Source organism: Triturus cristatus, chromosome 6 (genome assembly GCF_964204655.1).
Source record: "Triturus cristatus chromosome 6, aTriCri1.1, whole genome shotgun sequence".
Lineage (NCBI taxonomy): Eukaryota > Metazoa > Chordata > Amphibia > Caudata > Salamandridae > Triturus > Triturus cristatus.
In genome coordinates, this window is record NC_140589.1 from 1,091,535,995 (window position 1) to 1,091,550,979 (window position 14,985).

Genomic DNA, 14,985 nt, shown 5'->3' on the forward strand with positions numbered 1-14,985 from the left:
GCAAGCACCTTTGACCTTACTTCCCGGTGGTGCGACCTACGCATCACTGTCTTAACCTTCGGAGCGTACAGAGCAGTGGTACATTACACATCCCCGGGGTCTGCCTGCTCGATAGAAGGAGGCACACAGATGCCCCCTCTGAAATCATTCCACTTGGTCCACACCTCGACCCACTTACGGGGGCACCCTCTTGCCACATAGACTGTTTTTTCCTGTAAGTCGGGCACTCTTAGTCCCCCCTGCTCATATGAGCATTGAGGTATTTCCATTTGTACTCTGCATCTGTTCTTACCCCAGACCATAGTTGTCAGAAGCGACTTTAATGTCTTAAGTATATGTCATGGAATCAGGTACATACTGCATTGGAAGATATACAAACAACTGGGTAGCATCAGTATTTTATAGTCTCACGGTATCCTGCCTGCTTCTGATAGAGGTAGTGTAACTCAAGGATCCACGTTCCTTTTAGTGTTCAGCAGTAACCTGTCAGTGTTAAGTTCCTGTGCATGACCATTATTCCCAGATACCGAAAGGTGTATGTAACCCATGGTATCTCAATATCTGGGAGTTGCCCCAATGGGAGTCCCTGCAGTGCTCCCAGTAGGAACAGGGCGGATTTCTGCCTCTTCATACATATCCCAGATTGCTTACCAAAGGTAATTATTTTGGGCATAAGCATCAGCAAGGACCTTGCGGGGTCAGACAAATACACCAGAAAATCATCTCAGGTCAGTTACACTACATGCCTCTGGTGGGTGTATCGCTCGGTCATCGTAACCGTACATAGTTGGTTGGCCAAAGACCAGTCCTTTTGAGGCCGCAGATGTGGATCCGGCAGGCAGCGTGCAGGCCAGGAGGGGCGCTAGTCAACCAGCTCCACCTCCCCTGCTACAACAACCAACAAATGACTTTAGTTTGTTCTCCCCGCCACTACTCCCAAGAAACCACTTTAGTTAGCAATAATCTGTTGACATCTGCAACTTCAAAACCCAGACCTAAAAAGGGGAGGACAGCCGCAAATAAGAGAGAAAAAGTTAAGGAAGTCATCTGGCTCATAGCAGTAAAAGAAAGATGTTGAGTTCCTGCAAGACACACTGTTGGTGGTGCATAAATAATCATTGTGATTACACCTGTTTGCACGTATAACCAACCAGTGTAAGGCAGGATCGGGCACCTCCTCCCGGATTGGCATTCCACCACATCTGACCGATTGGTCTTGCAAATTGTTCAAAAAAGGCTATGCCATGACTTTTCTCTCCTTCCGCCTAGCCCTCCCACATCAGAGCAAATTTTAAAAGAACATCTGTCTGTCCTGCTGCAGGAGGTACACCTCTTGCTCTCTAAAGGTGCAATAGAGAGGTTACCGGACTTGGAGAAAGGTGCAAGTTGTTACTCTAGTTATTTCCTCCTCCTGAAAAAAAGACTCTTGCCTCAGGCCTTTCTTGGACCTCTGTGTCTGGAACACCTTTCTGTGGAATGACAAATTCAAAGAGCTCACATTGTTCAGATTGTATCTGTTCTGCACCCATGTGACTGGATGGTGTGGCTTAACTTGCAGGATGCGTAATTTCATATTCCCATCCTTCAGTCCCACAGGTGTTACCTTCAGTTCACTGTGAGCCAGGAGGATTTTCAGTGTGCCACGCTAGCTTTAGCCTAATCAGTGCCTCTCCGTGCTCACAAAGTGACGTTGTGTTCACTGCCTATCAGAGGTTGGGAGCTGCTGAATTCCTGTGCCTCAATGACTGATTGCTAAAGGTAGATTAACCACAGTCAGCCGTGGACCAACTCTGCACAGTGGCAGACATTTTAATATTGTTGGGTTCCATGATGAATGAGCCAAAGTCCCATGTGATTCCTTCTCAGATGCTTCCATTCTTTGAGGCGATCCAGACCACAGTAGAGTTCAGAGCATTCCCCCCGTAGCAACAAGTCCAGGACATTTTGGCTATTATCAACATTTCAGGCTCAATCTTGACTGCAGATGAAGGTGGCTCTGAAGCTCTTGGTCTCTTAGCTCTATGCAGCCTCTTTGTCAACCATGCCAGTTCGCACATGCAAGCCCTGTTTGATAGAACTTGAAGTCCCAATGGTCCCTACATCAATGCTTTTTTTCTCACACCATCAAGATATCGAAGGGCGCAGCTCAAGATCTGTAGTGGTGATTGTCTGATCACAGTTTGGCCTGAATCATGCCACTCTCCCTTTCCCACCACAGGCTAACTGTGATGACGGATGCATCACTACTGGGTGGAGGGCATCACGTGGGGGAGGTGGATATCAGAAGACTGGAAAGACAAGAGATGTAAAAAATGATAGGAGCTGAAGGCAGTACCATATTTGTGCCACTGTTCATTCGTCAGGGACAGACTAGGCTACAATTGAAGTCACATGGCACTATCTGGTGGTGCTTGAAATCTGTTAGTGAAGGGACAAATTTCCAGATCTGGGCTGGTGCATGGAAAATATTGATTAATTAAGAAATCTGCAAAAAGATATAGTATCCACCAGGAATACCTTATACCTAGATAAGTATTTTTCTTTGTTTTATGTTGCACCAAATCAGCCATACCACAGATAGATTTCTCAAAGGGATCTGTGATTGTGACGTGATTTTCTCAGATAATTTTTCCTGGGACACAAATTTCAGGGCAATTTACTTGTAAGAATAAAACAAGCTAACAACATTTTCTAGGGTAAAGGTAAATATTAGGGAATCGAATAATGGAAATGGCAATATGTACATAACATGTAGGGATTATGAAAAAAGATAAGGGATATGGATGGTTGCAGGCGGTAAGTGTATAAAAAAATGATGTAGGTAGTTAATGAAAGGTATGGATAAATGGGGTTACGGAAAAAGTTAAGGAAAAGGCACTAAGGATGCATGGTTTTAGTCTTACTCATTCGTAAATAAAAATAAGTGATTGAAAAAGGGATTTCCAGGAGTAAACTCAGAATATTCCCCTCCCCACACAAAAAATGCCATAAAGTAATTGAAAAATCCAAGAAATAGGATTCCTACATCAATCGTTTAGAGATTAATCACCCAAGATTAATCTCAAACCTCTACAAATCCATGGGATGGGCTCTGGTCAAAGAAACAAAGCTACAGGCATAACCTAGATAATACTGGCAGGATATGTGTAATGGTGGATTTCCTGCAACCTATGTCTCTCTCTTTGTGCGAATAGACACTTTCTTATCTGGAAAAGTTACAGTTAAACATATTTTGTATGTTACACAGTAAAGCCTGGTAACTAGGTCTGCAGTGCTAAAAGTGAATCTCCATTTTTTTTAGTGCATGTGAAACGTTTTGTTTTATTTGTCATATGGATTAAACAACATTTGGTTTGGCCACAGGGAGTGTCTAGAGGTGAATGACGCAACCTTTGGCGGTACAGTCAGGTGATGCAAGTCCTCTGGAATCCACGTAGGAAGAGCACTTGAGCTACCCAAAGAAAAAGGCATTATTTTTCCCTAATTTTTTTTTTAGAGTTTTATATAGCGCGAACTAGACCCGAAGATATCAGGTATCAGAGCGCTTTACAAGAGCCCCGGTTTCGTTACAGATGGACACATTCATTTTTGTTAGGCACTGGGAGATTAAGTGATTTGCCCAGAATCACATGGTGTTGAGCTTCGTTGGCGAGACTCGAACCCAGTTTCCCAGCTTTGAGGTCGACCGCTCCAGCCGTAAGGCTACATCCTCTCCCCAGTTATACCATCAGCCATGGAGTCCATCCATTTATGTCAGGGAACAAACTTTAAAAATTAGCATTTCTCAATCATTTACACTGTATGCTATGATGGGTCTACTGCGGGGTAGCAACAGAGAGAGGTGACCATTTCTAGGATAGCCAAGGTTTATACCTCAGGAATCGAGGAACACGCCGCAGGAATGGGCATTATATATCCACTACTGTCGATGGTGTATGTCTGAGTGGCTCCATCCAGGAGCAGCATAGAAGCAATCCTTAGAAATGGGTATTTTACAGTCACGATAAGAAAGAAACAGAAATGGGCGCACTCCGTGTTTTAAACAAAGTAGTAAAGTTAATCAAGTTATAGGTGCAAAGCGAGTCTGTCCCCCTGGGTTGGGACCAATGAAAATAGGGTAAGCACACTCCTGGAGGGGGAGGGTGTCACTCGTTGCACTCAAAAGAGAGAATCAATTCTCCTTGTCCATAGGTATAGTTCCAAAAACTGAAATCGGTAATTCAAGGTCAATTGAATTTATTTGTAACGTTCATTCAAAGATGTAGAATTATCATCATTCTATCAATCTCAACTCATATATCAAGAGTTCAGGTATTCATTAATCAAATGCCCAATGCATTTCGGGCCGTTGGAGCCCTTCATCAGGGGCGGCACTGTGGAGGAGACAAGGGAGTAGCACTCATTTATCACGTTAAAGGTACATAACAATTTACAACAAGACAAATTAAAGCATGACTTATGCAGCGAACTGCGGTGCAACAATAAAGTTTTTGAATTCAAAAGTGAAAGAAGCTGGTAGTGCGGATAAACGTGATCAAATGACAACAGGTTTCCGTAATAAACCACCGGGTGTGTTGACGTTGGTAAATGAAGTCAAACAGTGCTGATGGCTAAGAAACGCGTGGTTAAGGAGTGTCTTGGTGACGAACAAACATGCTATGTCCGAAGGAGGAAAAACTAATAGAGTGTGAGTTTACAAAGGTCAAAGGGTAAATATCCATTAAATGAAACGTGGGTCGCTGAGGTAAACAGTGGGTCGGTGGGAAGCTCATATCGAGCGGTCTCAACGCACGGGGTATTCACTTACGTTCTAATCTTGAAATCAAATTCCCATCACTTGGCAAGACGTCGCTCACGAGTGCTGCGGCAGTAGTGGGGTTAGTAAATCGTGATCAGGTGATCGAGGGACGTGACCATTTAAAAGAGAGTGAATCGCGCGTATACGTGAACTACAGTGATGGACATAGAAGATAGATTTGTAGTTCGTAAAACAGACGGAGAGAATAAATCACCGATATGAGAGAAAGGAGTCCACGGGGGGACTGGAAGAATGTAAAAAGAGTGAAAGAGGAGTGAGTGGTGTAAAAACACAAAATGTTACAAGAAGAAACTGTAATAAATGTAATAAAGCAACGTGAAATAAATTGGAGGGAAACCTGGTCACATTCGAGCAGTAAGTAAGTGGACAGTGAAATCCAGAGGTACATGTTGTATACAATCATCAGCTCTTCGATGTAGGAGGTCAGATTACAAGTAGCAGCCTAAATCATAACGTTCATTCAAACCCTTAGGCTGGGTGGAATTCAGTTTGTGGATCCAATAAATTTCTCTCTGTAACAGAAATCTGTTGTTATCTCGTCCTTTCAATATAGGAACCTGTTCAAGAATCAGGAAGCGGAGTTGACAAATGTTATGGTGATGTTCATGAAAGTGAGTCGCAATGGGTGATTTGGTCTGTTGCGTTCTTATGTTGCTTTTGTGTTCGTTTATTCGAATGCGAATTTTTCTTTCGGTTTTGCCCACGTATACAAGGCCACATGGGCATTTCAGTAGGTAAATGACATTTTGGCTGTTGCAGGTGGCAGTGACTCTGAGCTTAATGGGGTAACCATGTAGTGGATGTTGGATTGTGGATCCCTTAATGATGCAATTACAGTTACCACAATTGAGACAGGGTTGAGTACCTTTATAAGGACTTGTGGTAGAATCCCGAGTTTTGGAGAGGATTTGTTTAAGATTGCGTGATCGTTGATACGCAAATCTGGGAGGTATCTCGAAAATGTTGTTGAAGTCCGCCTCAGTGCTTAACATGGGCCAATATCTCAGTATAGTTTTCTTGATGGTAAAACTCTCGGTGGAGTATTTGGACACGAATGTCATTCTCTGCGGTGTAGACGTTGGTTGTTTGGGTTGAAGGAGTGTTTGTCGAGAGAGTCTGTCCGTCTTCAGTATTGCTTTTTCCAAAATGTCACTCGGATATTTACGTTGTTTGAATTTAGAAATGCACGTGTTTCTACTGGACTCGTACAGATCATTGGTACTGGAGATCCTTTTTAGTCGGAGTAGTTGTGAATATGGCAGGTGATTTTTGAGTGATGGCTGGTGGAAACTGTGAAAGTGAAGAAGGTTATTGCGATCTGTGGGTTTTGTGTACACTTGGGTAGTAAGATTGCCTTGTTGGATGGTAACACGAGTGTCCAAGAAAGTTATGGATTCTGTGTTGGTGAGATGAGTGAATTCAATGCGTTGATCGATGGTATTGAGTGTTGAAATGAGAGATTCCAGTTGTTGAATTGGACCATTCCACAAAAGAAAAATGTCATCTATGTACCTTTTATAGAGGATCAGGTGTTCAATCCAGTCATTGTTGGTTAAGATGTTATCCAATTCAAATCTGTACATGTACAGATTTGCGTACGATGGGGCAGCGCAATTTCCCATGGAAGTGCCTGAACATTGGATGTAGAAAATGTTAGACCATTCAAAATAGCTGTGATACAACGTGAAATGCATCAGTTCCATAAGGAACACTTTGAGATCATTTGGTTTGTCTGTGTTGATCAAACAAGATTCAATGGCTTCAATCCCTTTATCATGTGGAATGGAAGTGTAAAGGGATTTCACATCAATTGTACATAAGATGGTATCTGTGGTTATCGATCCGCGGATGGATTCCAAGATGTTAAGGAAATCAGTAGTGTCCTTTATGTAGGTAGTCATAGATTGTACTGAAGCCTGGAGATGTTTATCCAAATATTTTCCAATAGGTTCATGGAGTGAATTAATGGTGGAAACAATAGGTCTGAACGGAGGTTTTGTGGCATGCTTATGGATCTTGGGCAGCATGTAGATGTAAGGAGTGGATGGATTGGTTTTGATGAGGTATTTTTTGTCTTCTTCAGAAATGGTACCGTTTTCAAGAGCGGTGTTAATGATGGTTTTGAGAATGTCAAGAAAGTTATTTGTAGGGTCACTAGGTACGGGCATGTATGTTCGTACATCCTTGACATGTTCATCCACACTTTCAACGTAGAAGGTTGTATCCATGATTACTAGTGCCCCTCCTTTGTCAGCTTGACGGATGGTAATTTCAGACCTGTTGGCGAGTGTATTAAGAATTTGTTCTTCTTTTTTGGTGATATTCTTAAATTTCTTTTTGTTGTGGTAACCAATTTTTTGGAGCTCCTTTAAGACGATTGTCTCAAAAGCATCAAGTACTTTATGACTAGTCGGTGCGTTGTAGGTGCTTTTATTCCGAAGTCCTAGCAAGGTGTTTTGTCTTGGAATGTCCGGTAGTTTCAGTATGTTGTTAAAGTAGTGTTTGAGTCTGAGAACACGCAGGAACTTAAAGAGGCTGATTTCAGTCTCCAATGCGTTTGAATGGTAAGTGGGAACAAAAGAAGTTCCTTTTTGTAAAGTCGTAGTTTCGAGTTTAGTAAGATCATAGCTGGAGATGTTGATCACAAGGCTTTCTGGCTGCGTGTGTTCTTCGCTACCGATTTTGTGTGTGTTTTTCCTCCTGGATCTTCTAGTGGTCTGGTGCCTGCCCCTAAAAAATGCGGTTGTCTGGGTGCACTGGTGGTAGACTCCTCATTGGCTGCTGATTGTAGATCTCCTGTTTCGGCTGGTCTTTCTGTTGACTGTGAGGTTGAAAAAGTTCTGGGAACTCTGTCCCTGGAAGAAGAATCATCAGAGGACGTAGCATCTGTCTCAGATCTTTGTCCAGTTTGTTTGCGTTGATGTCTTTTGTAGGCGTAAGCCTCGGCCCAAGTATATACCTCTCCTAATTTGTAATCCAAATTGTCACGTTTGAATTTTCTTAGTTTTCTTTCGTTGATCTCTTTAGTGTAGTCATCCAGTTGTTTATTAAGGTCTGCTAAAGTGGCATTCCAATCTGTGTCTGACATTTTGTTGGAGACTTCTTGCCGGAGTTCATCAAGTTCTTTGTTAAGGTCTTCAAGTAGTATGGATAATTCTTCCACAATAAGTAGTATTAAATCCAAGGAGCATTTGTTGAGGATCGCTTCCCATTTTTCAGAAAACCGTGAGTTGTTTTTGCACAGGGTAGACTTTAGGGCAATTCTGAGTCCTCTTGGAATTCGCTGGACTTTATGGTATCGTATGAGAGTACTAGCGTGTAGTTTCTGGTTGATTGCTCGTTTGGATGTGTATAATAGTTGTTTGATGTTCGATTGGATGGATGTGGTGCTGGGTCCTGTAGTGTAGTTTTATTTGTCATATGGATTAAACAACATTTGGTTTGGCCACAGGGAGTGTCTAGAGGTGAATGACGCAACCTTTGGCGGTACAGTCAGGTGATGCAAGTCCTCTGGAATCCACGTAGGAAGAGCACTTGAGCTACCCAAAGAAAAAGGCATTATTTTTCCCTAATTTTTTTTTTAGAGTTTTATATAGCGCGAACTAGACCCGAAGATATCAGGTATCAGAGCGCTTTACAAGAGCCCCGGTTTCGTTACAGATGGACACATTCATTTTTGTTAGGCACTGGGAGATTAAGTGATTTGCCCAGAATCACATGGTGTTGAGCTTCGTTGGCGAGACTCGAACCCAGTTTCCCAGCTTTGAGGTCGACCGCTCCAGCCGTAAGGCTACATCCTCTCCCCAGTTATACCATCAGCCATGGAGTCCATCCATTTATGTCAGGGAACAAACTTTAAAAATTAGCATTTCTCAATCATTTACACTGTATGCTATGATGGGTCTACTGCGGGGTAGCAACAGAGAGAGGTGACCATTTCTAGGATAGCCAAGGTTTATACCTCAGGAATCGAGGAACACGCCGCAGGAATGGGCATTATATATCCACTACTGTCGATGGTGTATGTCTGAGTGGCTCCATCCAGGAGCAGCATAGAAGCAATCCTTAGAAATGGGTATTTTACAGTCAGCCACAGCATATTCTTTGAGGGCCACAATGGAGCAACAGAGGAGCAACCATTACATGACCAGCTATAGCATATGGTCAATGGCAGTTCTGTGGTAACCACTGTGGAGTAGCAGTGAAGTAAACCAAGAAACGAAATGACAAAAACCACTAGGTGATTTTTTTAAGAACCATCTAGAATTGGTGACTGGCCAAACCATCAGTGGCATTAAGGAACTAGTCAGTGATTCTTTGGAAGGATTGCATGTAGATTTCCACAAAGAAGAGGTAGAAGGGCAGGGACATTATTCCAGGAAAGGTAAAGGGAAGCATAGGTAGGGATTCTAGCACAAACAGGAAGATGCCCTTGGCTTCTCTACCATTGGCACTTTGAGAGATAAGCTTAAGCCAGTGAAGGAGGATCTGTGCATTACAATAGCAGGGTCTTAAGACCTGGGGTAGTGGCAGAGAAGCAGCCAGGAAATCTGACTGTATTGTGAGCAGAAGCCAATAACCTACTGGTGTGCAAGAGGCATTGTGAATAGCATGCAGCAGGAGCAGAAAGCAAGATGACAGGCACTCTGGGTTTCCAGGAGCAGCAATAAAGGCCAAAGCCCCAAGATAGTGCATGTACAGCTACAGCCTAGTTCTGCTATGTGTTGCACCACTGTTAAAATGTGCCCAAAAAATATAAACATCTTTGAAATGACATGTATGTATGCAAAATATAAAAGACTACTCAGTGAACCAATGCTTATTGGGGTAGGGGCACCCAAAAAAAGCCAATCACTGCTGGGGGTATGCCAAAGCCCACTCAGTATGTATGTGCACAGCAAAATGTTATGGCTGAGGCCAACAAGCATCCCAAAGCCACTGCGTCTGGGTTTAAGGTGTTTACTCATGCAGCGTTAGTACATTAGATTGAGACACTTGGCAGGGAGCCAGCAGGAGCGGCTAGAAGAGGCTAAAATTGTAAAGTAGTCCCTTGTGCAGTTCAATACAAACACTTGAGGGAGAGTGAAGGGATACACTGAAGCAGCCAAGCATTAGGTGACTGACAAATACGGCACTGAATTGAGCCAAGGTTAATTGACCAAGTCTCTAGACAGTGGGTAAAGAGGCTGATGGAATGTGCCAATGGTTATAGTGGGCCCAAAGCCCACTCTAAGTACTTTCTCTTTTAGCACTAATCCGTCGCAGGCGCACTGTCAAAGGCCAGACCTAAAAAGGTATAAGAGAAAAAATAAAGCAATTTGTCTGACTTAGAGCAGAAAAAGAAAGATGTGGAGGTCCTTCAAGGCGCACTGTTGGTTGTGCATGAATGTTCATATTTTGATTACACCCATATTTACATGTTTACTTAACTCTTGTAGTTTATTCATATTTTGCTGTATAGTCTGCATGAATATCTGACCTGAATGACTTTGTTGTACCTGGTGTACAGTACTTGATATGACTCAACATTTGAAGATTCTATGTTTGACTTTGTATGTAATGTTGTCTGTCATTCTGGCTTCTACTTTGTTCTTCCAGCGTTTCAGTAGATGACAAATTTCGTAGCAATTTTGATTTGTGGTTTAATGACTTCTCCCACAGTTGTAAAAATAAAAAATAAAATTGATGCTTCATTTCACTTTCATCCACAGGAAAAACAGGGATGTATTTTGTTGAAGACAATTCTGAGAAATTGGAAAACTCTGTAAGTGCTAGCATATCATACTATTGGTTTTCTACCTATATGTCTACATGTTTCACAAGGAATTCTGATTTTACTCACAGAGAATTTGTTAAGTGTGCATAATAACGAGTTTCTTTCAAAAATAAGAATATCTCCTTCCAGTGAGCAGTCTCATTTTTGCAAAACACAAGTGTAAAGCTAAAAGGCTGTTGTGATAAAATGTATTCTTAATTCCCTCAGTAATTATTACTTACCAAGGAAAATATACTAATAGCGTCTAATCAGGTCAAACAATTCGGTATTTAGCTAAACAGAAAGCAGCACCAAAATAAATATATTAACAAATCCTCCTCTGACATGAGGCCCCTCTCTTCAGCGTGCACCGAAGGTCTTGCAGGCAAAGTTTCCAGTCGTTGTGGCGGAGTGTACAGGGATAGATAGATTACCCTTCCCAGATCTCAAATTTAAATGCAAGTGAATGACTTACAGACCTCGAGAAAAACATGGGAAGCACACTAAACCTCCCATTTCTTCCAGAAAAACACAGTGTTGGGTTTTGCAGGATACAACTTAATTTTATCCCTTAAAAACGCAAAGTTTAATGTCTCAAATTTCATAGTTTCGCAACAGTGCAATTTGTTGCTGAACCAAGGGTCACTGGAGATGGTCAGCCAAAGAGCAGGCACCGTAGATAGCCCCATTCTGGCAGTAAAGGTGATTCTTCTCCTCTACTCTCTCCCTCTCTATACTTCACATTTTTTCAGCCTGCTACTTCAAAGAGGTCCGGAGAAAAGTAATAGAGGGTGGTTTATCTGAAAACTGTTCTCCTTTCAATGTCCTAGCACTCGCCTTGTTCTCTGAAAGGATGACATTTCAAACCAAAAATGATGACTATGTTTGAAGATAAAGGATAGCTATAATGCCTCTTATGAGGATTTACTCACAAGAGCACAAGCATTAGCTGGGTAAGCGAGCAAGTTGGAGTTGAAGGTGATGTGTGAATTTTTGTATGAGTTTGTCAGCAGTACCAAGCAACTCTCTCTTCCTCTGACGTTTGTCACTTATATGGCAACTGTATCCCAACTTACTCCCAAGCAGCAAAGTAGCAAACAGGGCCCTTAGTATGGCCATGCTTAAGCCCTCAGCAATTTGGTGCCTTCCGAACTCCACTTGCCTTTTCTGTCAAGTCTCCTAGTATGGCCAAAGATTGCAAAGTGTCTGTGTGGCCCAACTTGAAGGAACACTGAGAGAAAAGCTTGAAAATTGAAAAGCGTTGTTTAATTGGTTAAGCCAATTCAATTTAAGTCATGATATTTTCTGGGCAGGTATTGGCTGGTACCCGCTGTCATGGTGCTTTTGGGCCCGTGGCTGAGCCTGTAGGGTCAATGCAACCATGAGAAAGGCCTGTCACTTGATGACGCCGATGTCCAGACCCTCGGGTGATCCACTGCGCTGTGGCTCACTGTAAGTATAGCCCACGCTGACCCTAACTTTCTAACCCGGCACATGCTGAGGCCCTCTACAATTGGAGAGTGCCGCTTCCTGTGCTGATCTGCCAACTTGTATCTCCCCAGATAACTTGCCAACTGCCTGCCTATCACAGTCTCCTTTCAGTGGCAGCGCTCTTCCTTAACATCATGGGGAAGCGTGACTCGAAACTGGCCAAACCATACTTTGAAACCAAGACGGCTGCGCGTAGATCTACTCTGGGCGTGGACAATGAGGAGGAATCTATGGAGGGCCCTGACAGTGGGGGAAATTAAATCCTCCTGCAAGAACTGCGCAGCGGGCTGCAGTTTATTGCCTAAAAGATCGAACCCTAGCCTCATGACTCGACGGATTTATGGAAAGACTGGACAGACAGCCTGGGTGGTTGGACGATGCAGAACAGTGCTTTTCTGATCTGAAGGATGACAGGGGTACACATGCAGATCGGTTGAATAAAATGGAGAAGCTGCTATCTCAAGTGGTGTAAAAAAATGACGATTTGGAAGCCTGTTCATAGTAATACACGGATTTCTGGGATTGCTGAGACCACGTCAATGAGCCGGCTGACACATTGGTAGAGCAGCTGTTTGTGTAGCTCTTTGGTGTGGAACAGTTCTTCTTGACCTTTTTGGTTGAAAGGGAACATAAATCCCTCAGACAGTGTCCACCACCTGACACTCCGCTGCAGTCCCTGATAGCTCAGCTGCTAAATTTCCGCAATCGTGACACTTCTTCGCCCAGCCTGTGAGAAGGGACCGTTTCACTACAAAGTTTCAGCCAGATCTGTTTTTCCAGATTTTATCCAGTCAGTACAGGAAGCCCATAGGAAATTCACAGACTGGAAAAAGATGCTGCGTACCAAGGGACTATGGTGCAGAATGCTTTACCCAGCACAACTAAAGGTTGCCATGGATTGTAAACCCCATATGTTCGCCAACTCCGCTGATGCCAGTTCTTTTAGCAAAAAACACTTTAAACACAGAGACCTGGGTGGAGGTGCTGGTCCGTGGTTGGTTCTACCTCTGCCGGAGAATGCGGCAAGCTGCCACCGAATGTAGATGCTGGGTCCAACGACAGAAGGGAGAGCATGAATAACATTTGAACTTTCATGAACCTTCATGAGAAAGACTAATCTGGGTCTGTCAGTTGTTTTCCAGAACACTCCCAAGAGCCCTGTTTTCGTCATACTCTTACAGGATACTAGTCAGTATGGCGTGAATGGCTCAATGGAGCATTGCTCTTTCTCATGGTGTTTATCACCACCTTTTCATTGGAAGAGTTTTCGGGAAATCAGCATTAACAGTTGGGGTACTCGGGGAGGAATTGGGGAGGGTGGGAACAGGTTTCTGTTTTATGCTTTTTAGTTTGGTTTAAACAGCTTAGGCATCTAGTTTACGTCATACAAAACATACCTGCAGCCCAGGTTATCTGGGTGATCACTGTCTTTTTCATTATGCGACATGACTGGCACAACTCATTAAAAACTGACTTTGCGATCCTGGAACATCAGAGGCATCAATAATCCACGTAAAGGTAAACTGGTGTTCTCCTACCTGGACCACCATGGTATAGATATTGCTTACCTTCAGGAAAAACAGCACCTGGGAAAACGCACACATTTGCTGCCAAGTGGGGTACTCACAGACTCCTCCTACAGTACTTACTCAAGGCGAGGGTCTGTATCCTCATTCATAAACAAATACAATCTGAAAGAAACACGTCAGTTATAAATTCCTTACCTTAGAATTAGCCCCAGGTGTCAGACTGCATTCGGAAAGTTTTTGCGTCAGCAGTACCTCTGCGCGACGAAAGGTGGTGTCGGTCGGCTCCGCATCCGTCGTTGACGTTGTGATGACATTGAGGGAGCTACTTAGACGCCGCCCTTGCGCACTGATGTCAGTTCTTTGTTTTTTCGCGCCAGCCAGCGCAGATCTGGAGAGAGTGGTACCTCCAGTCACTTTTTGACTGAAATTTTTGAGCGACTTTTGTCGACGTCTTTTTTGAGTCTACGACTTCTGGTGCACGTAGGGATGCCAGGCTGGAAGGCCTGCAGGTCCTGTAGCCGACTGATGTCAGTTACGGATCCACACCGCGTGTGCCTCTTTTGCCTGGAGCGCGACCACGACCCCAAGCCGTTCGAGGTCCCGGTCGCAAAGGAGGTCAAGGGACCGGTCGCAGAGCCATCATCACTCATCCAAATCTTCAAAGTCTTAGCACTCGGGGTCGGGTAAGTCGAAGCACAAGAAGAAGTCAAAGAAGCATCGTGGGTCTTTGGCTTCTCCCCCTCGGTCTTCAGCGCGCGGAGCCTGAAGAGTCGCCTCCGGGCTTCCCTCCCATCCCGAGATCCATAGCGACTCCTGGACAGCTACGTAAATTTTACGAGGCGATGCATGCCATCTTTGGTCAGCCCGAACCCGCCGGCGCGCCTTCTGGCCCTGCGGTCTCGTTTGGGGGGGCTTAGTCCTTCTCCGCTGTTGGCTCTGCAAGCCCCCGTGGATCCGTCCCTGTATCCGGAACGATGCCGGTTGACCTTAGTACAGCTTCACGGGCACCGCTTCTTCCGGCACCACAACCGACGCTGGTCGTGTCCCCGGCCGGCGTCGACCCCGGCCTCCATCCCGATGTGGACCCAGCGCCGATAGGGGTTTTTGTGCCCCTGTTCACTCCTGTGGTCCCTTTTCAGCCAGATTGGCACCCAGAGGATGAGGACTGGGTGGGATCAGGTGACCCTTTGACTGATCAGCTAGACTCTCCACACAACTGGAGAGAGGGACTGGGGGATGCCAGTGGTCTAGACACCTTCCCTGAACTTGGCATGTTGTCTCCTCCTACCGTGGCTACGGAGGAGGAAGCGTCATATGCAGTGGTTTTGCGTAGGGCGGCTGAGGCTCTCAACCTCGAGCTTTCTACGGTGGCGGCTCAGGACTAACCTCGT

At 44.2% G+C, this 14,985-nt stretch overlaps 1 protein-coding gene across 3 annotated transcripts in view; it reads left to right on the forward strand.

The window, feature by feature from the left end:
* The window catches only part of LYST (lysosomal trafficking regulator), a 3,752,809-nt gene that overhangs the window by 2,778,243 nt on the left and 959,581 nt on the right, over positions 1-14,985 (forward strand). For all 3 annotated transcript variants that reach the window (XM_085611970.1, XM_085611971.1, XM_085611972.1), the window contains one exon: positions 10,531-10,583. In XM_085611970.1, coding sequence (XP_085468096.1) covers positions 10,531-10,583 — 53 coding nt within the window. The remainder of the gene's footprint in view (positions 1-10,530; positions 10,584-14,985) is intronic.